We start from the raw sequence: 22688 nt of genomic DNA, 5'->3' as shown, positions 1-22688 counted from the left end.
ATCGTGTAAAGTCATTTAGGCCATGAAGCTACCGATGTAATCAAGGTAGATGTGTGTATACTGATACACGTATATTTTCGACAAAGTTATGACCAGGCAAAAAGAACACACTGATCGCAACATGAAGTTGAAACCCAGGATTCTCAGAACTTTAACAACTTGCAAGCGACTGGCAGCATTCTTATGTCAAACAGTAAATTAATGGGAGTTCATTTATTGTCTATGTACTTTTAAACCAAACACATTCAAACTTATTTCCACAAGGATTTTCTTAATATTATTATTTTATTTCTCAGCTATTTGATAATAAATATAATCACAATAATATTCCACACTTTAGGCAAACCATTAAAAGAACATAAATAAAGACAGATATATCGTAATGACTACAATTGTGTCATTAGAATAGTTGCAATTCTCATGTTTTAGTTAAAAAGAAAAAAAAGCATTTTACAAATTTCTGGACAATTTTTCATCATTATTTACTTTTCAAACACCTGAATAACAAAACTTGTATTTAAATCATTATCAGTAGATATCTACTGGCGGAACTTGGAATGCACTTTCTGACATTTTAATGTTTAATTCTGAATAATGGATTAAAAACAGGAACCCCCCCCCCCAAAAAAAACCCCCTATATCTGTGTGATTTATTTTCAAGAAATTCTCGACTGTTCAGTGGTGGGTGACTTGCAAACAATGCATCACCCAACTGAACTTATGAAATTAGGTATAAATTAATATTGGGATTTGCCCTTTACCAACGAAACATTGTAAGTGCAGTACTGTATACTCGGTGCTGTCTGAGGTGGTGGGTTCCAGTCCCACCCGAGTAAACTTGTGAACTTGTTCTCGCAAGCCCTAAGACAGCACTGTGTACACAGCACATGTGACATGGCATTGGTAAAGGGCAAAACCAAACATTGAATAGACAAACTTCTACTTATACTTAATAGGGAACAATTGTATATTCCTTTGCACATGGCACCCTTCTACCTGTTACAGTAATACTGTCGGATATCCCACTTGGTCTAGTTCCCTGACACTTCCAATTCAAGGAACAAATATTAAAATGGTAAGGAATACTCTACACGTGCACATTATTCCACATTAAACACTTTACCCACCACTGCAAAACAAGCCAAATTTACTTACAATGAATCAATACCTCCCGTGCAATTATCTTTGCACTACTCATGGGTCACGTCCTTTCACACTGGAACAGTATACTTTTCCAAATCATTTGGTATCTAAATTAAACAAAATTACCATTACAAAAATAACCAGTGTTTTCATACGGAAAATGACTACAATCAAGATTGAGATTTTCACCTCGTGCATACATTAATAATTCAAGGCACTACATGCATATATGCAAATATCAATTATGTGACTGTAGAGAAAAGGCAAAAATTACGGAGAATATGAAAAACTAGCAACAAGGGAAGAACAAAAATTACAGCCAAGCATTAATGAAACGCTGTGGCTGGACCTTTGTTACTTGGAAAAGCGAAATAAAAAAAAGTGATGAACAGGAATGTAGAATAAAGATTTTTTTAAAGAACACATTTTGGCCTTCAAGTTTGCATGGATTATGAACGAGCAATTTGAGTATACTGAACTCATTCAAGTATTCAATGAGCTACTGACTTTTCATTCGTTAAAAATGTACATTATAAATGCTCATTCCTCATAGAGTACATTACTGTATATACTGTACATTACATACTGTACTACTATACTCAAATCTGGAGGATATGAGAAGTAAAACTTCATGCTCTTTGTCATAAAATGGGCTTGTATATATCTGAGGAAAAGGCAACTGCAACTTGAAATTTATCCACATGATTTTATTTGAGAGAGTAAAGATATTACAGTAACTTTAGTGGTTAAAGAGTAGCGCAGTCTGTGGTGTCCATGAGATCTGTAGAGAGTGGGGTCGAACGGGGTGTGCGTGGGGGTTGTTCAAGGTGCAAGCTACATTAGGTAATGCTTTTGGGAAGTCTAAATTCTTTAAGTGAGAAGCAGTGGTAGGCAAAAGTTGTTGATAAGCCTAAAGTCATGGTTTCTACAGAAGGCTTACTCGTCCCACTATAATATTGCTCATTGTTCCCTCCCACGATTCCTCAAACGAATCCATGTCTTGTTGACACCTCAGACTGTGCATAGTGATAAGCTAGCTCTCTACATACACGTATATCATCATCTCCACACAATATTTACAACTGATATTTACAAGATATGTATACAACTCATCATTCTCATAATGCACTTCTAAAATTTGGATCCCTACTGAAACTCCCCATTTGTAAAACAACTAGAACAAAATTGTAAACGGCATTTGTTCCTCGTTTATATCAGTTAAGATACAGGCATGGAATAACACAAAGTTTTTCTTCAAAAATCCAGACAAAAAGAATACCCCTTCAACCACCAGAACAGCATGCGTAATACTTAAGTACACTATAGACATGGTGTAAATGCATTGGTCTTGGCACAGGAGGAATATATAGTCGGTTAGTTTTATATGATTGTCTGGGCTTGCATGCACAACAACAGGACGTGCCACCAAAACTGCAAATAGATTGATTCACTGTGTGATTCACTATTGGTATCTGAATCAATGGACAAATTGGTAGCGGAAGGTGACTGTGTATGGACTCCATGAACAAGCACCCCCTCAATTGTTACAAAGACTGGGAGGGACATTTGATTGTACAACTGGCACTCACCCGTGCACACTTGGCTCAGTGTTTGCGCAAACTACTAAAAGTGGTCAAAAAGCCCCATCTACTGTTCATACATGGAGCCCATAGACCAAATTCTCAATCTGTGAATCTGGCCACATATCATCAACAATACACTACCATAACAGATAATGGAACAGATACCAGAGATGAGGCTTGCTGTGTTTAACACACGTGACAAAATATACCAGTCAGTAGTCCATCTGCAGCTAGCCATCGTATGCAAATTGTCAGATTCCTTCAGTATCTCAGAATACACCTCCAATTTGATTACATGTCCTTTGTTCTGACGATGTACTACAAAGTCAGAAAATGCCCATCGCTCGGTTGTTATTTCACCCTCTGTGTGACTATGCACTACAGATATCTGGTTGTATAAAACAAATCATTTCAAACAAAGAACTAACACTTGTCCAGACAAGGAATCGGGAAAATCTTGCAGTGAATTGGTGTTGTATACAGTAGAACACCACAATGACAAACACCGTTATACTGGCTATCATGAACACAACTTTGGCTCTCAAATGTACATACAACTATACAGAGCATTGGCAGTTAAAAATCACCATAACAAACGATCACTATACCAAACAATGTTTTGTAAATTTGTTATAGTGAAGTTCTACTGTACACGTAAAGCGTCCTATTGCAAATCTCAAGTACCAACCTGCAATGTACAGTGCACTGATGACTTGATCATCATACACCAAGTGAAGCTGCATGGTTTTCTTGGGCCTTAGAGTGGACGTAGTCAATGTCTGGTCGGTGGTCAGGGTTGGGCTGGATGCAGACTTGTACAAGAGTCCGCAGCTGTCATTGGAGAGAATAAAGTATCCATTATTGAGTTGACCTTCTTGTTACATTTCCATTTAATGTGTTGCTTGAATTTGCGTTAACCCTTACCTTTCTAAACCCTCCAAAAATCAACCAGGCAGTTTTGGGGGATTTTGGAGGATTGAGGCTTTATGCCATTGTAGTGGCAGTTGATTTTGGAGGATGCATTGTGTCAAGGTCTTAAGCTATACCTTGTGTTGTTTATGCTTAGCCATGCATAAATTATGCCTACACTACACTAGATATCATCCGCACTGCTTCTGGATATCATCCGCACTGCTCCAACGTGTGCAAAAGTGCGTCAGAGGATTTTGAAGGATTGAGGCTGGATCCAATTTTACATGTTGGCAATTGGAGGGTTTTGAAGGATGGTACCTAGCCAGAGAGGGCCTAGGCAGTTAGGGTTAATGCTGCAATCTTAAATCTCTCAGTCAAAAGTCAAGTAAAAAGCTATTCACATGAGTTGTGAAAATGACATTCCTTTGTCATTGTTCATCCAATTTACACCTGTGGCATGAATAGTGATTAACTCATGGCTGAACTACAATGGATCCATTGACAAATCTGTGCTGTACTTTTTAATTTCAGAGGGGAAAAAGGAAGACTACATGTACTTGAATGGTTCAAGAAGCCAAAAGGTCTTCCAAACCTTTATTTTGTAGAGTAGAAAGGAGCAACTTAGATTCCATTCCAGTTATTTGCACCGCCATTTTTATGGAAGGTGTCATTTTGGACAGTTGTTTGGAGGGTGACAAAATGTAATACATCTGGTGGCTTGTTGCCTTTGCTTTCCAACATTGTTGTAAACAGGAGAATGGCAACCAATAAAATGGGTTTAAACAAGGTTTTTATTGGTATCTAGTAGAACTATAGCAAATCGGAGGAAAAGGAGCACTTCAGGATTGAGGCTCACATAAAAACGAAAAGCTGAGCAACCCATTATATTTTGGCTTTTTCCCACTGGACTACAAATGGCTATTTGCAACTTTCAGCCCATTTGCTGGTGACAGGTCACATCATTATTTAGTACAAAAAAACACAGTTCAGAACTAAAACTTTTGAAGGTTTCGTTCCATTTTGAATTAAAAGTATTCTACATTGTCATATGTTATTTTTACCATCTGAAACACCATCTGAAATGAATGTGACACAAAGAAAGTCAGAAAGTTCCAACACACATGTGCACACAGTACACGTACATAGTTATCATCCATGTAGAATGGTCAATATTAACATAAAGTGGAAAATAACTCAATCTCAATGACTGCTGGCAGTAAATAGGTCCCCAATTGCCTAAGCTTTTATCTAATATGATCATGGGCGTCAATCGGTGGGGGACAAGTCCCCCCTTTTTTTAATTGGGGGGATATCATATCCTTTGTACCCCCCCTCTTTTTCGTCCCCGAATAAATACTGTATTACATTTGATTCTATAGCTCCGAATAGCTGATTCAATGACTCCATTTTCGAAAATGATGTTTAAATGATGATCTTCTGCTCAAAAATTGGTTAAAGTGGTCAGAAATGGCCTCAGATTGAACCACAGAGTTTCTGGAATCCAAACAATTTTAGGCCCCGGATCCCCTTACGTTACAGCTTCGCGCTACGTACTTGCACTATGTGCTCGCATGATTCCTGATCAAGGTATTCCCCCCCCCCCACTTTTGAGAAGCAATTGACGCCCTTGAATATGCAGGCTCACAGGCTTAAGTGCAATGGGTGTTTCTTTTAGCAGTCCTTTGTTTCATTCCCACACAATCTAAACAGCAAACTATTGTATAGGAGCAATCTCAAACATGACCCCTGGCAGTTGCAGGCAGGAATAGCATGTGCTCTTTATTGACCAGGCAAGATATGCTTTGTGGAATCGTCTAAAGCATTTCAAGTTTGGAGAGTGTGCCTTAATCCACCATTTATCAGTGATATTTAAGGGCAAGTTCTCCCTGCAGCTAGGAGAAAATTTACTAGAAGTTGCCATGAAAGAGTCTACTATTCATTTCTCACTAATAAGATATTAAAATGTTTAATACTGGGTTTGATAATCATTCTAAACTCAGTGCTACACATATCTTCTAAGTGGTGCAGATGAATATTATGCAAATATTGAGTGTTTGAACCCAACCTTGTAGCTATTGGCTCTAAGGAACAATACGCGCTACGCGCAATGCTCAAAGCGCACACCAGCATGCATTTGCACTCAAATACCGCGCCATGGAACAAGGATGATCCTACGGTAACTGTTGAAGAGTCAATCCCATTCACCAAGGGCGAATGGGACTTTTTGAGCCCCGGCATGAATGGGAGCAATAATGAATGGTTCCACCAATCAAATGACAATGTTCCGTATGTCAGTTATATAACAGTGGATCACTGACCATACCATGTGGGCTGGCCGATTCAAATCTTAAACAGCAGCAGTAATACTGCAAACAATCCCCTCTTCAAAATACATCGTGAGTGCAGATTCAACTTTCCTTTAATCAATAGGAAATACCTGTGTTTGCTGGTATAGGCCAGCATGGGGGAGGGGGGGGGTGTCATGATATACTTACACGGTTGGAGAAATAGGAAGGCAAGGAAGGATATTCACATTTGTCAATCTTCTCGCATAACGTCCACAAATCCAGACCCTCGCTATAGAACGGCGAGTCGAGGGCGGCCATCTAGGAGGACGCAGGAACCAAACCGAGAACCAAGATGGTGCAACGACCACAAAAATGTGTACAGGACAGAGAAGAGTTAACTCACACTGGAAAAACTCCCTGACCAAGGGTCAAGGGTCAGAGGTCATGTGTTTTGCCGAGGTCAACAGTTTGCTGTTTGCGTGTCAAAGACATTCTATTGTATGATAGCTGAGACCCTTTGACAGGTGTTTTTAGACGATAAATTATCAAGTAATGTCTTTGACAGAAATTGGCAAACTTTTGTTCAGCGAAACAACACAACCCAAACCGATTGATTACTGGGATCCACTTACGTAGAGCACACAATGTCAGTTTCTTTGCTTAGTGCATCAAACTGACACAACCAATATAATCATCAATGTACTACATTGTAGTGATTCTGATTGATCAGGCCAATATAAGCAATGTTCTGACTTAGTGGGCTCTACATAACTGCACCACCAACCATAGTTGTTAGACTAGTATTAAGCACGCCAGACATACCACATGCGCTTACCTCGTGTGAGTAGATATCGGATGGAAGTGGGGGATAATCGCACTGCTCGATTTTCTTGCACAGAGAGTATAAGTTCATCTTGTCCCCATAGAAAGGTGATTGCAAAGCGGCCATCTATAGAGGCATCGAGGGGAGGTTTGTTTTCCGTGGGATGACGATGATGATAAATGATGATGACGCAGGAATGCGAGGCAGGGGGGGGGGAGCAAATGGGATGAGGCAGCATTAACAGATGCAGGGAGATAAGAGGATTGTGTTAGGTGTGTATAGGGAATGGTTCAGGATGGGTTGGGATTAATGACAGCAGGCAGATGAGGGATTAAGAAAGGATTAAGCAGATGCAGGGGATTAAGATATGAATTGATGATGCAAGGGAGCATGGCAAATAAGTGGGTTCGAAATGTAATTGAGACAATGAAATTGAGATCATAGCAATGAATGAATTGATTCGGGAGGGAGAGAGAGAGAAAAGGGCAAAGAAAAATAAACAAAAAAAGAAAATGCTCAATCCGTTCCGAGTTTCTGGACCCTTTGAGGACAAACATGCACCTGTGAAAACCCATGCAGAGCACTATAGAGACTTGAAGCCATGCTTCTACGTACGTCTTGTGAAATCTGCTTGTTTGGATGGCCATATGCTGCAGATGGCCTAATTTGAGTATCAAGATCTGAATGTCTACAAATTCTTGCTCAACAAATGTAAAACAAAAACAAAAATTGTGGCATAAACAGGTACAAACAATAACATACATCAAGCACATCAGACATCACAGCACCTATATATTAAACAGAAATAGCAACAGATATCTTTTCAGAACACCATGAAATTAAACCTTTTCAGCTTTCATACAATTTGCAGGCAAATGTCAAATTGAGATAAAGAACTACTGCGTGATATATCATCTATCTGATTTTTGTGTGTGCTTGCAGCCTGGAATGAGTTTAACAAATAATATCTGAAACACAAACATGTATGAATTCAGCAAACGAGTGCCACTAGTTTGCATGGGGTTCCACAGGCATTCAACAAAACCATGACTAAACACAACAAACATGAAACATAAATTTAAGCAGCGTTCTTGTGAATGACCAAACACAAAAGTAATTGGTGCCTCTGGACTAACTTTCTCAAAATAACACAAAACACATGAAAAAAAAATCAATTGAAAGGAACTCTGGGACAAAATATCAAACAAAATCTGTCCTCACAAAGTCCCCCAAAATGAGCTTTAGGTTTGATTTTCATGTATTGAACATACCAAAATCTGCACTGTTTCTTTTTGTTTGAAAATGAAAGCAGACCCCTTATTCTCTCTCCCAAATGGATAAGCAAGGATTCAGGATAACAACGCTGCCACAATGTCTCATTTCAATCAAACAGACATGCAAGTACAAACATGTACATGCAGTCATGCACACCACATATCCATCATGCCCAAATTGATTAGAGCAGGATTTCCATGCAGATAAACATTCCCCTACAGATGTGTTTTAAATTTTACTGAAGTGGGAAAAATGTGGCCACTGATCCGCCCAATTAAAGATGACAAAAGAGGACATGATATCTGAACCATTAGCGACTTGAAATCCACAGTTCAAATTCTAAGTCCTTCCTTAGACTCAACAAGCGCACAAACATGACCACAGACCACTTCTAAATCACTAACAGTATGCACTTGAACGGGAGGTAAATTATTTACAGCACGAGTCCATGCATGCCTATGCATTATGCATCATTAATTAAGCCTGAATTATGAATCAAGTAAAGAAGCATGCTATTTACCAAGTAACATGCAAACAATTTAACACTATAACGCATACAGCAGCCATGCATACAAATGTCATGCATACGTAGGTACATGTTACTACATTTACATTATTAACATGTTTTCCCTCATAAATTAGCTTACATAAACCAGAGGGCAGTATCCAATATTTGCTGAATTAGATTTTCTAAGCAGCTACAGCCTCTAGAGGGCGATATGCTTGCTTCATAGACTTTTTTCTATATTTTTCTTTTTTAGAAGTTGAGTATCATTTTTCATATGTTAATTCCATGAGAGAGAATTATTCATGCCGGACCAAATATGCTTGTTCTCAGATTTGGCTTCTGATACAATGAAATTTGTCAAGAATTTAGTTATCAAGGAAAGCAATGTTAAATATGCAGTAAAAAAAAAGAATTAATTTTCCTGTCTTCACCTGTCCGTGACATAGTAACTTTTCCACTTTTTTTCATGTAAATAAAATGTACCCCGTGGTTAACCTTAACTCCATCAGCATTTTTTCAAAGCCTTCCTAAGTCCTTCAAAATCCACCACTATAATGGGAGCCAATGGAACATTCTTTCAACTTCTTCCTGACTTTCAAGGAGCATGAAATCACATATAAATTTAGGGTGGGAAAGTGCTATCGTCACCTTCCTTTAATCCTTCATTATCCTCCACATAGCCTCATGGTGGATTTTGAAGGAATTTGGAGTGTTAGGGAAAATGCTTCAAGAGTTTTTGTTATATAATTTTTTTCTATGTGGGACGTACCTCGTAGAGCAAGCAGCCTATTGACCAGATATCTGATTTGAAGTTATACCCGGTTTCATGAATGCGTTCTGGTGACATGTAGTACGGTGTCCCCACCAGAGAATGGGCAGCGGTTGTCTTTGAGCTGAAGAACCGGCCTAGACCGAGGTCACCCAGCTTGACCACACCCGTGGCTGTGATGAACACATTGGCTGGTTTGATATCTACATGATGAAGCAGGATGGCTGGTTAATATTCATATATCACATGGTCTGAGGGGAAGTAGTGCATAATTTCTTGGGTACACAACGGAGTGACAGATCGTCTATAGACTTTGTGCAGACGACACGTCACTTCGTGGAGCAACTGTCAAATGAATAGTCCTAGACTGTTAGTTGATTTGATCCCCTCATTCAAAAGAGGGCTTTCCCAAAATTTCTGGTGAAAACTTTTAAATTGGCCATCCTTCTGCAATCTTTGTCTTTACACACTGCTAAATCAATTGCACAGCCTGGTTAATAATTGTCAATACCCATAGAAACATTGCAGCAACAATTTACATGTTCACAGTTGAGAGGATGACAAACAATGATTGAAAAGTTTTTCTTCACCATTTACAAGAAAATAGCAAAAACATCTTGACAATCAATTTTATATTAAAGATCCATTGAAACGAATGGAATTCACAAAGATTCCCTATATTTTAAGTGAACTTATCGAGCAACTGTCCTTGATTCGCATTGCAAAATGTAAGGAAATTTTCCCTTTTTTGATATCAGATTATTACAAAAATCTGTTTTACTTTACAAAAAAAAATATGCACAGCAGGGTGCTTTACTTCTTTGTTTGTGTGTGCAAAAGTGCTCACTGCCACAACACATTGTGAATCAGGTTGATATTACATTGTAGCTGTAGTTACCTCTGTGCATGACTCTACGTGAATGCATGTGTGCCAGTGCACTGCATAGCTGTACAAAATACTTCCATATAGTTCTCTCTGGGATCAAACGCTTCTGTTTCTTGAAATGCTGTTGGTAGAAGACAACAAATATGCATTTTTTCCCCTGAATGACAGTGAATGTATATCTGCATGTAATATCAGCTGTCACAAATCAATGTAAAGCCTCTTCAAAATGATGTGTGATCTGCAGAAACAAAAATAGAGCTGCTTCTTACAACTGCGCTGGGTCGGCCATATTACATGTAAATTGAAAGGGATTCAACCCTTGAGTTGAATAAAGTTGATGCAAGCAAGGCAAATTATAGATTAGCTTGATTGTACTCTGAACAATTATTCTATATTATAGATGAAAGTCCTGCATGAAAAATATATTTGAAAGTGATTACGCAATGCAATCATAACAACATAGTGTGGAATTTTCCATTCAATATCCAAAAAATCATTAAAAATCAATGTGTAAATAAAGCAATATCCAAAGTGTCCCGTTCCATGCAAAAGTATACATTAAAACTGGGGAAAAGGGCAATGTTGATTTTTTTTGAATAACAACTGGGACTGAACCGACCTTAATCATCTTGGATAGGTCTCCAGCATCAGCTAGCTCTAGTACAATGTTCAGCTCATTGTTCTCAATGAAAGACGCTTGGTACATGATGACATTGGGGTGGTTTAATTGCTGTTGGGATAAGCGCAAAAAAGAAGAAGAAAAATGACAGGAAGAAGGGAACATGAACCTTGTATTAAGTCAGCTACACGGCAAGAAGACTTGTTTGCAATACACTGTTTTTATTTCTGTTTACTTATTACTGATTACAATTAAAGTTTGCTGGCTTGTTTACTGTTCAATGATTTACTTTGGGTTTAAATATTTTTCTCATCTTCAAAAAAATGATTTCTAGTGATAATATATTAGTATGAAAAAATTCAACCCATCAAATATAAAATAAATGTACCAATGTCAGCCACAACAAAACTTTACATTTCACTTGATGTTCCTGAAGATACCTACATGTAATTAGGGTTGCAATGATTCACTATTTGCTTGTCATTATTTGTTTAGGGGGAGGTGCAGGGGTGTATGCTGGGAGTGTTATTACAGGCATCATGCAACTGGGAATTTAGGGGAAATAATGAGGAAATTCCAAATCACACAAGACTTTGTACAGTATTTTTCAATTTGTAATGGCATTCATGAGAAGTAAACAAGTGTGAGTGCACAATAAGCACAATAGGACGGCCAGTCTTGCATGAAAGTCTTGCATGAAATCTATCAAAATTATCCCTGCCAGAGCTTAAAAATGTGAAGCCCAAAAATGCAACACCGATGGCACATATGGAACACCATACTTTAGATGTATACCTAGATTTACAGCGATTTGTGATAAATACCACGTGACTATAACATTACTGAACATATTTTCCCTCCAGTTACGAACTTTTCTTAAACATCTTTCCCAATTGCTAGAAACAATTTTTGTTAAGTATATAATTTATTTTGTTTGCTTTTTTTGAAAATTCAAATTTGGTAGTTATAATTTGTGGGAAACTTATGGGGCCTTATTTTGGTCCATTTTCTGGGGACAGACCGACTGACCACCCGGTGACATGAAGAAGTGAGGAAATCAGCGGATCTGAGGAAATATTACATGCCTGTGTTAAATAGTAGATCTATTTTGGGAAAGCTATCATTTGCAAAGAAGTAATGTTCGTTTCGTTGAAAAATCATGTTGTTTTTACTTGAATTGTGTTTCCATTTATATCATACACAAGCTGTATTATGATTTAAGGCAATGGTCCCTGTACGACCCTGCCTATTACCCCCTGTACCGCCAAAACCCACAAGAGCACTCAATAGTTTTATGGTTTTATCAGAGAATAAATACAATGTAATACAATGTAGTACAGGTGCTAATGGGCTATGTAATTATATGCGAGGCAGTGTCCCATCATATTGCCTGCCACATTTCATTGTAACTGCCTCTATTTAGCATTTCATGTAACATTTATATGCTCATACATGAAACCATAATCATTCATGAGATGGGCAAAGCTAATCAATAAAGAATCACTTGTGCTTCTATTTTTGAAAGCCCAGCGGGTCACACGAGCGTTAACACTCAGCGGCAGTGTGTCCCTTAGGGAGGACATCGCGTGCCAGCATCCCCTCCATACACACATCAAGTGATGTACATGTACAGGATACAGTCACCACACTGCATCCTTTGTACCGTGACAAGAGCTCTGCAAACATGATGCATTCCTTGACAATTTGGAAATACAAAATCATTTGTCAATATTGACGGTGTGCTTGCAATGAGGCCACTCGGGAAGAAAATTGTGTTTCTAATTGTTTGGGAGAGGCTTTTGCACTGAACTGCATCTTGTGGACAATAATGCATATATCCAATGCAACAAAGCTGGACATTTGTCTGATCCAAGCAAGACAGTAAGAAGTCATTACCGATATTCTACCTCCCTATTGTGTGCATGTAGCTAGTCTTAGATGCCGATACTGGTGGATGTGTGCATGCACTTTATAAGTACCCTGTGATATTGTTGTTATACTGATGATTGCTTTTGACAAGCCATTGTTGTTACTCACTTTGAGTAGATCTATCTCCTTGATACAGTCTTGTCTGGCCTTGGCATCCATCATCTCAAAGATCTGTGTGGAAAATAGAGACTTATCAAAAACTGATGCATACACCTGGATCACAAGGATGGGGGGGGGGGGAGTTCAGATGATGGTTGTCTGACCTCAATGAATAGAAAAAGCGATGAAGGCAGATTATTCTGCCACAGTATGGGCTTCGTGCACGAAAAATAGATGGCACTTTTTGACCACTTCCATGAGCCCAGTGAACGGGACACACTGCCTGCACATACTGGTTCTCGCATGTATGTCGCAAATGACCAATGATTCTGAATGTGCACAAAACCATAGCATCATCGTACATGTATGACCATCAGGCCTTTGTGGTCTCCCCAACTTTTCCATTGAGGGGAGTACTTGTGCACGGTGTCCATATTGTTTGCCCCAAATATGGAGCTCTGCAGGCGGCCACAAAGCATCAGCTGGTGTTAGTGCACAGAGTCTGTACCCAATAGGTACAGAAAAACACTTTGGAGCACTGCATGAATATCTTTTCAATGCTAGCCAACTAGTAATAAAACTTGCATATACATGAAATGCGAGTCCATTTTTTTCCCCAACCGTTTACTTTAATAACTAGTCCAAAATCACATTTTGTCCATCCACAAGAAGGATGGGTCACGAGAGAATATAAAACCCTGCCTGGATCCACCTTCATCTTCAGTCTTACCTGGACTTTCTTGAGGGCGACGATGCTGTTATCCACCAGACATTTAGCCTTGTAGACCTCACTGAACTGACCCTTGCCTATCTTCTTCTCAACGCTGAAGTTAGCCAGCGTGTTATACTTGTCATTACTAACCCCCAGCTCCATGCCTTGATCCATGGGCAGGTCCATTGCTGATGATGTGCCTTGACATCAACAGTCACACCTTCAAAACAGAGGGGCCTTGATTTAAGTTGAGCTGCATGAGGAGAAAGAAAAATCAGATAAACACAACAAATTAATGTTACGCAACAAGAGCTTTCACTGTTCACTCCCTGGCATCACTCTAGGTACAGTGTTTGTACATGTGTCATAGTGTGATCAAGTCTAGAATCATGGGCACCGTGCACAAACAAGAGAGGGCGCTTTTTACCACTTTCGAGAGCCCCATGGATGGAACACATGGATTGATGGATTGCGCACGTATAGCGCGAAATACACATGGATAATTTTATTCTGAATGTGCACAAAACCATAGTGTCTTTGTGCGAGCATCAAGCTGTGTCGGCAATGAGTTCGAATGTCTCTCCAGTGGTTTCCCCCAACTCTTTTTTATAGTTGAGGGGGTACTTCTGCACGGAGCCCATAAAGCTATATCATAATGTCAGCATCATTAAATGAGTCACAGCGCAGCCCCAACATACTTGCACATGACCTAACCGTGGTATCATGTGCAGTCCAAGGTCCTTGCCAATTATGTTAATGTGTGGGATATGCATACTTTGATACTTCGTACTCACATGAATTGGCACCTTGAGGCACCTTGTGAGAGTTGTTTGTGTGGGATATGCTGCATGCGTGTACTGTTAACTAAACAAAGTTTTGCTCTAAACATGCACAAATCTGCATCATATTTGCATGAGCTCCAGGCACCCAACAGCAATGCAAATTTGTGTGGTGCACGTGTGGTGTGTCCCTCCCACTGGAGGTCTTGTATGTCATGTATGTGGTCACAAAGCGCACTTACTGTTCATCATGCACATAGTCTATAGTCCATACATGACTGGCACAAAATGAAAGGAGTGCAGTCTTAAGACCAGTTCATACATGTACATGTTCTCTGTGCAAAATGAAAATTTGAATGTGCAATTCGTAAGTGTGTAAGTACATGTACAATGTACATTTGTACATGTACTTGTGCCATAATTTCATAAGTTAAACATAAATTCAACCCCACATGGCAAATGTGGCCACAAACGCTTTGTGACATCAAACTCACTTCACATTTGCATAAATTTGCATAAAATATGAACTGGCATTTTTTACATGTATACACATGTATACGTGTACATATATCAAACAGGATTAAAGGGAATATACAACATTTGCAAACATCGAAAAATAAAACTACCAAGTTTTTGCGAAATACCTTAATAGGATGTTGGTAAATGACATTCTAAAGCATCCTGTAAAATTATGGCACCTGGTATACTGTCATTTTCAAGAAAAGTGGTATTTTTGTATCAATTTCCAACGCTGATCGGCCGATCAGCGTTGGAAACAACTGGCTTTTATTCAAATACTGGCCCCAATTGACCATTGCACTTGTTTGCAATCGATTACAAACCTATGAACGGGTACGAGCCAGCTAGACTGGTTCCCTGACCTTACAATTCCCCAATGTATGTAAACTGCTGTGTTTCTTCTTATATGGAGTCAGGGAACCAGACTATAGGAAAATGATCGTTTTTCTTGATTTTTATAGCATTTTCGAACCCAAAACCTCCAAAAAGTCATTGTAACTATATTTGCTTTATATTTCCAACCCCCCAATTCCATCCATTTCTGAAAATTACAGCAAAAGCAAATGATGTATATTCCCTTTAAGACTAAGAAAAAAGAAACCTGTGCTTATACATGTACACCCATACATTATATCATACACAGTAAATAGTGTTCCTTACAATTTCACATAAATCCCAATTTTAAAACCCTTACACATCATTTTTTAAAGCTGGACTCAGGAAGTTTCCCAGAAATACATCATTTGCTTAACTGTCTACTTTCAGAGCAGCTGTTGCTATGGCAACATGCATGCAAGGACCGGTGCAGTCTGGTTGGCATGACAACACTCATTACTTAAGCAGCTACTAAAGCCAGATACTTTGAATGTTTCCAGCAGGAAAGCAATTCATTTAGGATCACTGTACACTTTGACATCACAGCACACACACTGGACCAGGACTGAGGAATCACTAGATCCCAGGGCTAGTACACGTACCTCAAGCCATGTACACACACTGTACCAGTACATGTATTAGATTCAAAAGCATTTTCTAGGTCTAGGAATGTAAGCAAATGTATGTAAAAATATTCATACTTAACTGTAAATCTCAAACAACTTTGAAATAATTCTGTTGTATTATTTCTTACTGATTATGATGATTCAAGTGAATTTGCACAGCTCATTAGTTTTGAGTTAAAGGGAATAGGCCTATACAATTTGCAAACACTAAAAAACAAAACTATGGTCCTGCCAAATTATTATGAAATACCTTTCTGGACTGTTAGCGAATCATTCTATTAAAAGCATCTTGTAAAATCATAGCACCTGGTGAGCTGACATTTTCAAGAAAAGTGTTATTTTTGTATCAATTTCCAATGCTGGTCAGCCGACCAGCATTGTAAAAAAGTGGCTTATTTTCAAATACTGCCCCCAGTTTACCATATTTAGTTAGTCCGCATTCTGTATTTTGTTTGCAATCGATTACACTCCTAGGAATGGGTACAAGTCAGCTTGACTGGTTCCCTAACCTTACAGTTCCCAGATGTCTATAAATTGCTTCATTTCATCTTAAGTGGGGTCAGGGAACCAGACTACAAGAACACACATTCTTGTTCCGTAGTTGTGGGACATGCACTCGGCTGCATGAGGTATTTGTGGGGACCAAAAATGCTGTGGGGACAGCAGAAAGTCCCCATAACTCGGTCCTAATTTGCTTAACGATAAAAAACTTCCCCATAACGCGGTGCAGGCCTACCCATGATGGTTTCTTGGTTTTTTTTGTCCAGTATCTACGAACACAAAACTTCAAACAAGTCAGTGTAACAACATTTGCTATAAAATACTAACTCCCAAATCCATCCATTTCTGAAAATTACAGCAAAACCATGTTGTACATATCCTTTTAATTAATAAATATAATTCAAAAATGTAGGGCTATAAAGTTAATATTACACACACAAAAACCTAAAAAATGCATTTTGAAAATAAATTAAACACACAATAATTTTGATTGCCTATTGAGATTGTGCTGTACAGACATAAGGGTCACTGGTTCAAAAGACATACATATACATGGGTAATTGTGAACTACACAGAAATAAGGGTCACTGTTTCATTTCCACAATCAATACACATGATTGATCTGTTTATTCTGCTGTCCTTAAATCAATGTGAAACACAAGAGTCACTCAATGATATATCATGGATACTTTGTACAGTATGCATGGTGTCCATGGCTACCGTCAAATGGGCTGAGATGGGTTTGTGAAAAACTAAGGTCAATTAATTTAAATGATAATTTCTACCTAACAAATCCTCGGTCAAATTTCTTTGCAATCTTCACCAAAAAAAAAAGGTGTTTTGCCAATTTAAGAAACAACAATACTATAAATCTGAAGCAGGTCATTAAAAACTAACTTGTCAAACTTTCAGCTCAGTAGATAGGCCTATCATGTTATTTTCGAAACTGTGAAAACGCATTTTCATTTTTGTCGAAAGCATGGGTTTCTGTTGAAAGTGCAATGGTTTGGTCCAAGCCATCGCAAGGACATGGTGGCAATTCCTCTTTTCTTGAAAATGACAGCATACTAGGTGCAATGATTTCACAGGGTGCTTAACCCTATTGTTGACTTTAATTACTCAAATAAGATATTTCATGATATTTTAACAGTTTCATTTTTGAATGTTTGCAAATGGTGTACACTACATGAAGTAAATTCCACATTGTACTCACTACAGTGCCAATGTGAATATACAACAATTGATTTTGCGGTAATTTTCAGAAATGGATGGATTTGGGGGTTACCGGTAGTATTTTATAGCAAATATTGTTAAACTGGCCTGTTTAAAGTTTTGTGTTCATAGATGCTGGAAAAACCAAGAAAAAAAAGAAGCTGTTCTTTAAGTTTGGTTCCCTGACCCTATTTCAGATGAAATGGAGCAATGTATAGACGTCTGGGAATTGTCAGGTCAGGTGACCAGACTAGCTGGCTTGCACCCATTCACAGATGTGTAACAGATTGCAAACAACATGTGGACTAACTAAATTTGGTAAACTAAAACTGGGAACAGGTTTTGAATCAAAGTCAGTTTTTTCCAACAATGGTGGGCCAACCATCATTGGAAATTGATACAAAAATTCCACTTTTCATGAAAATGACAGCACACTAGGTGCCATGATTTCACAGGATGTTTGAGACTATTATTTACAGTCAAGTAAAGTAGTCATAATAATTTGGTAGTTTTGTTTTTGATGTTTTGCAAATGTTTTACATTAGTATTACCTTTGACCTCAATAAACCATATCCGATCAATCTGACCACAAATATGTGGCATGATTCCCAAGAAGAAGTAAGGTCTGGGTCGGGTAGCCCATGACTTTGAGGCACAGAGCTGTATACATTACCAAATACAAGATCTACAGTGTGCATGGACTCAATGCATTTTATAAAATTTGCCAGCAGATATCAAACCAATGTGCAGGCAGTGTTTAACACTGCATGGGAAATCAAGCTTCTAGTGACACTGCTCAACTAATCTTGCATGCTTGGTCAAATTGTCATCAATAATAGAGTACTGCTGCATATCTGATGCATCTTGGCTCATTAGTTGATCTGCAAGTACACATACATGTACATACATGCATCAGGATACAGCACTGTGCACTCTAACATACAATTCAATTACTGATTGATTCCCTAAAAATAGTAAAAAGCCCAGGAAAATATAGAAAAGTTCAGAATCATGGAAAAACTAACTGCACTCCTCCTTCCCACGAAAGTACACTTATGAATCTGTATATCAAACTATATGTATGTACATGTACATACATCTAAGGATTTAATACCTCACCCACACACTCTGTATTTTAATTGGCCGACAGCAAGTCACATGACATTTACTATTTTTACAATATATCTTACCATGAAGATTTGTATGCATGGGTATATGCCTATTGTACCCACTCACTATAGACTTGGGTTCTAACATTTCATGAATGGGCAGTTTCCATATTGAACTAGAAGCACATAACTTGTACATGGATTTAGGTTTAATTAGTCATCTCTCTCGAAATCAAGCAGATACTTATCTATGAGTGAGGCATTATAAAACAAACTGTGACTGCTAGTAAAAGTAACCTTCGTTTCCCTCAGCTTCGTCTTGGGAAAACAGAACACTCCATGGATCACCTCTGGAGGCGGCTAGTTTTGCACCACCACTCAAAGCAGTCAATATTTGTTTTACCTGTATTACGTACATGTACATAAGCAATAAGCTTTTGTTACTCATACCATGGCTGAGTGGATACCTCCTCTTACCCCTTGATTCACCCTATCTTGCTGCAAGACACATTTGTATCTTGCAGCCATTGTGCTGAAATATATCTTTTTCAACTGCGGTTCCAAAAATCAGGGTTTTAGATCTTTTCTTTCACAGAAAGATCATTTAGAATGAGTACATATGTTCAAAGAAAAGTAACAAAGCACTGACACCTACCCCAGAGTGGGCTGATAATGCAGTACAGTCTAGGATTACAGATAGTTCATAGCCTCAATGTAATTTGAGATTTGGTTCATCCCAAGGCTATTGTGGCTATCATGATGGCACTCCCCTGTCCCACAGAATTCCCCTCACAGAAAAAAGAATAACAATGACAATCAAAAACACTGATAGAAACCAAGACACATAGAAGATTATTGATAAGGAAATATAATGCAAGTCTACAGGACTAAAAAAAACCTGGACTTGTACATTGTACATTGTACATGAGTTCACCACCCACTGTGGATAGGATTACTCTGTCTATCTTGAGGGTTTGTAAGTACAGGATGTGGGTACAAGAATGCAACTTTATTTACTTGATATGCTTACTATGCTTACAACATGTATTTTTTTTCATCTGTAATGTTGGTACCATGGTTCAAATAAAGATTAGAAATTATATTGAACAATAAATGTTCTTGGGGAAAATTGAAAAGCAAGCATGAAAGGGGTTGGGATGTAAACCTTTTTGAGAAAATGTATACACATTTCTAAAAAAAATCCGCCATCGTACAATGAAGCTGCATCTACATGTATGTAAGTGTACACTCACACATGTAGGGCCTATGTGAAAAAAAAATTACATGTAAGTTGGTGGACTTACACTAATTACAGTAGGGCATCGGCCATTTACTAACACTTGTCACACTCGGAGCCAGGGGTGTCACCAGACCAATTTGAATGATGGGGTGTGACAACAAATTTGCTGACAGACCAGAGTTTTTTGGTCATCTGGCCCCACAAAAAGTAAAAAGTGGAGAGGGGTACCATCTTTCTATTGGGTGTGCTGTTCTGAGCAGACGATCTTGGACACTTGTTTCCTGCTCTTGTCTTATTAACTTACTCTGAAAATTCCACTTTTAACATTATTTAGTTTACAGCCGCAACAGCACTCTAACAAATAGTTGTAATACCAAATAAATGTATGTCTTGACATTTTTGGGGTATTTCCTGCAAGTAAAAATGAAGAGATGATTTGAAACATTTAGGCCCCTACTTTTAAAGGCAGTTACTTTATGGCAAGAAAGGTTTTAGAAATTAAACAATATTCTTTACAGACAACGATACCAAAACCAGTCCAGCTCTGCCACTTCCTCTACGTTCGTCTCTTCTACACTGTCAATAGCGGTGCACCTCTGTGTTTTTATGGAACCACCGGTTGCACTGTTCACAATCAATCCAGTTTTTAGCAGGCAATACAGATGGTCACATCCACCATGCCGACATCACAAATGGCTCAGGGGACCGAACCCACCCGAAAATCGCAAATTTATGCAAATTTAACCGAAACCGACCTGACCCAACTGAAATGATGGAAAAACTGACCTGACCCGACCCGACCCGACCCTTGGTTTCGGGTCGGGTCGGTTTCAGTTCCCGGTTGGGTTTGAACAAACTTAATCGGGAACACCTACTGTGAGGTTGAAGTGAAATCTCACACCAGAAAAGATCATCATTTATGGCATGTAAATGCCTGCTGCAAGTGGACATTTGCTTTCGTTGGTGTTGGAGACTTGTCTTGGATCACCAAAGCTTGACAAACCATCTTCAACCTCATAACCCTGGAAAAACTTTTCCAGATCATCAAACCATACATGAATCTTTTTATATATCGTCCAAGGTTTTCTGAAACTCTCAGCCGTACTTTCAGATGCTGCCTCAAGAATTCTTTCAGCCAGTCTCTTCCTGGCAGGGTATTATGGAAGGGATTTTGTTGGCCATCCTCATCTTACTCTTCACTATCATCAAGAGCTCTAGCTCCCATGTCCCATTTTGGACATGCCAGTGGCGCACTGCACCAAGTCGTTCTCATCTTTTTCGCTCAGAACCAGGCTCGGGCATTGGTGACTGACGACTGGTGTTCTGCTGTGGATCTTACCTAGCAAGGTCATCTTTTTGATTTTGTAGTCATGACATGCTGCACGTGACCTTGGTAGCATGATTGGATAAACGTTCAGCTACAATGCAGAAGGTTCTGGGATCTCCTATACCCTATCATTTATACCTAGCAATTTCGGATTTTATTTCCCTTTAAAAAAACCTTCCAGTGCCACAAAACAGAGAGACAAAATATTCTGCAATGAAAATGTTAGATTTCGATTTAAAAACACTAGTGGAAGAAAACTTGTACCTTAAAAGGGTTCCCATCAGGACCAACCTGCTAAATCCAACAGAGTTCAATGCCTTTAACCATGGAGCCACACATACTTTTGATTGAATAATTGGAAAGATTCCCATATCTGGCCATCACTTTTTTCCCTTCAGTGAGCTACATGTACATATATCACCATCAGAAAGTGATATGTCCTAAAAAAGTCGGAAAAAACGTTGCAACCTGACGCCACTTCAGCGGTTGTGTACAAAGTCTATGGAGAGTCAAGAATTTTTTTTAAGCATTCCTAACAAAATTGAAAATGTTTCTCAGTCCCAGATTCATGTCTTATCATCATTTTTGCAATGACTGACCTTCACTGAGATGATATATGAAGAAAAAAAGTGGCGGCAGGTTGCACATTTTTTTCAAAAAAGTCAAATTTAGCAGGGAAAATATTGAAGTGTTCCATTGATGATGTGTACACAGCCCACAGCAAAGCTTGTAAAAATGCCCTGCAGGCAAGATGGCGCACATTTACATGTATGATATATTACTATTAGTAAGGGGGCCTAATACCGTGAAACAAATAGGGGGCCTAAAAATAAAACAAGGTGTTTCACGGTGGGTCTTTTATGTTATTGTTAAATCTGGATAGGGGGTAAATAAACTCTGAAATTTCATTTTCTGTCAGGCGAAAAATCAAAGTGCGCCACGTTGGGGGCCGCGCCACGTTAGGGTACATCAACAATAGTTGGATCCTGTTGGAATCAGCAGGTTAAATACAAGTAGCACTACAATACACTAGCACAGTGTGTTGCAGACTAAATAGGCCTAGGTACCTAGGCAAGCTAGGCCTTAATTGTACCATTGTACACAACACAGGCCCACAGGGACAGCCCGGCAGACGTTGAAAGCCGTAGCGCTTACCTGGCAACGGCGAAGTACTCACTCACAGAGCAAACCCAAACCAGGCTGGCTGAATTGTGCACTGCGTATGTCATAAAAGAGTACCTTTGTGTAAATAAGTTTCACTGACAATCATTCGATGGGCCAAAATGGAGTTAAATTAAGACCAAAACCAGAGTGCACTTCGTCTGCTCCGCAAGTATCCGGTAATGGCTGTCTGGCAATTGTCTCCATCCAATGAATAAAAGCGCATTGCGCTATATACGAGGAAACCAGACTATACTTTTTAATATGCAAGGTGGGTGACGTGTGACATTTGA

General features: G+C 38.8%; 1 protein-coding gene across 6 annotated transcripts; it reads right to left on the bottom strand.

The window, feature by feature from the left end:
• Window positions 1-266: 266 nt before the first annotated feature.
• LOC119719919 (serine/threonine-protein kinase Nek7-like) lies at window positions 267-22591 on the bottom strand. Of its 6 annotated transcripts, XM_038189391.1 has the most exons (10): window positions 22390-22591; window positions 13565-13799; window positions 12844-12906; window positions 10807-10917; window positions 10200-10308; window positions 9302-9504; window positions 6762-6875; window positions 6134-6244; window positions 3415-3557; window positions 267-3114 (listed from the first exon to the last, which is right to left on the bottom strand). In XM_038189391.1, the coding sequence occupies exons 2-9, from the start codon at window positions 13730-13732 to the stop codon at window positions 3447-3449; spliced, it is 990 nt and encodes a 329-aa protein (XP_038045319.1). In that variant the 5' UTR covers window positions 13733-13799; window positions 22390-22591; the 3' UTR covers window positions 267-3114; window positions 3415-3446. The 6 variants fall into 6 exon arrangements, with proteins under 6 accessions (XP_038045319.1, XP_038045316.1, XP_038045321.1 ...); XM_038189388.1 differs by having other exon boundaries at window positions 267-3557; window positions 22390-22590; XM_038189393.1 differs by lacking the exon at window positions 6134-6244 and having other exon boundaries at window positions 22390-22588.
• Between the last annotated feature and the right edge of the window lie 97 nt (window positions 22592-22688).

Source organism: Patiria miniata, unplaced genomic scaffold (assembly GCF_015706575.1).
Source record: "Patiria miniata isolate m_02_andy unplaced genomic scaffold, ASM1570657v1 HiC_scaffold_9, whole genome shotgun sequence".
NCBI classification, from domain to species: domain Eukaryota; kingdom Metazoa; phylum Echinodermata; class Asteroidea; order Valvatida; family Asterinidae; genus Patiria; species Patiria miniata.
This window is presented reverse-complemented; position numbering and strand designations above follow the sequence as displayed.